General features: G+C 60.2%; 1 protein-coding gene across 1 annotated transcript in view; it reads left to right on the top strand.

Annotated features, from left to right (window-relative positions):
• The window catches only part of LOC104983199, a 4,580-nt gene extending 3,623 nt beyond the window's left edge, over positions 1 to 957 (top strand). Inside the window, exon 2 of the mRNA XM_010832653.1 lies at positions 49 to 957. Coding sequence (XP_010830955.1) covers positions 49 to 779 — 731 coding nt within the window. The 3' untranslated portion in view covers positions 780 to 957. The remainder of the gene's footprint in view (positions 1 to 48) is intronic.
• The last annotated feature ends 9 nt before the right edge of the window (positions 958 to 966 follow it).

Below are 966 nucleotides of genomic sequence, written 5' to 3' on the forward strand. Positions count from 1 at the left end.
CCCAGCCAGCTCTCAGGCCGGTCCTGGCCCCCACCCCTGTCCTTCCAGATGATCTGAGCCGGGTCCACCCGCCCAAGGTGGCTGTGTTCGAACCCTCGGAAGCAGAGATCTCCCGGACCCAGAAGGCCACGCTCGTGTGCCTGGCCACGGGCTTCTACCCTGACCACGTGGAGCTGACCTGGTGGGTGAACAGGAAGCAGGTCACGACTGGGGTCAGCACGGACCCTGAGCCCTATAAGGAGGACCCCACACGGGATGACTCCAGATACTGTCTGAGCAGCCGGCTGAGGGTGACCGCGGCCTTCTGGCACAACCCCCGCAACCACTTCCGATGCCAAGTCCAGTTCCACGGGCTCACAGACCAGGACCAGTGGGAGGAGCAGGACAGGGCCAAGCCCGTCACCCAGAACATCAGCGCCGAGGCCTGGGGCAGAGCAGGTGAGCCGGCCGGGAGGGAGTCAGAGCTGATAGAGGAGAGATCCAGGGACAGGAGCGGGAAGGCTGCACACAGAGTGAAGGGGTGGCGGGGGGGAGCCCAGCAAGAGGGTGGACAGGGCACCTCCTCAGGCGAACTCCTCCCCCAGATCCAGATCCTCAGCCCAGCTCAGCTGTGCTGGTGGGCCCCCTCCCTGCCCGCCTGCACAGCTCAGGGTCCCAGTGGTGGGTCCCCATCCCCTCCAGTGCTGCCTCCTTCCATGACCCTGAGGATGCTGTGGCCACATTGGCACAGGCAGTGCTGGGACTTCAGAGGCTGCTCTGAGCCTGGGGGTCAGTGCTGACTAAAAGCTAGCTTAGTAGGTCTTTTCGTTTATTTGTTTTAAGCATCTCAAAATACCATGTATTTATTCTTGCATAGTTTTAATGTATCAGGAATCTGGGCATAGCTTAGCTGGCTCTTTTATCTCAAGATGCTACAATCAGATGTCAGCCAAAGCTGAGTCTTATCTGAAGGCTCAGCTAGGGCAG

This window comes from Bison bison, unplaced genomic scaffold (assembly GCF_000754665.1).
Source record: "Bison bison bison isolate TAMUID 2011002044 unplaced genomic scaffold, Bison_UMD1.0 scf7180017862002, whole genome shotgun sequence".
Lineage (NCBI taxonomy): Eukaryota > Metazoa > Chordata > Mammalia > Artiodactyla > Bovidae > Bison > Bison bison.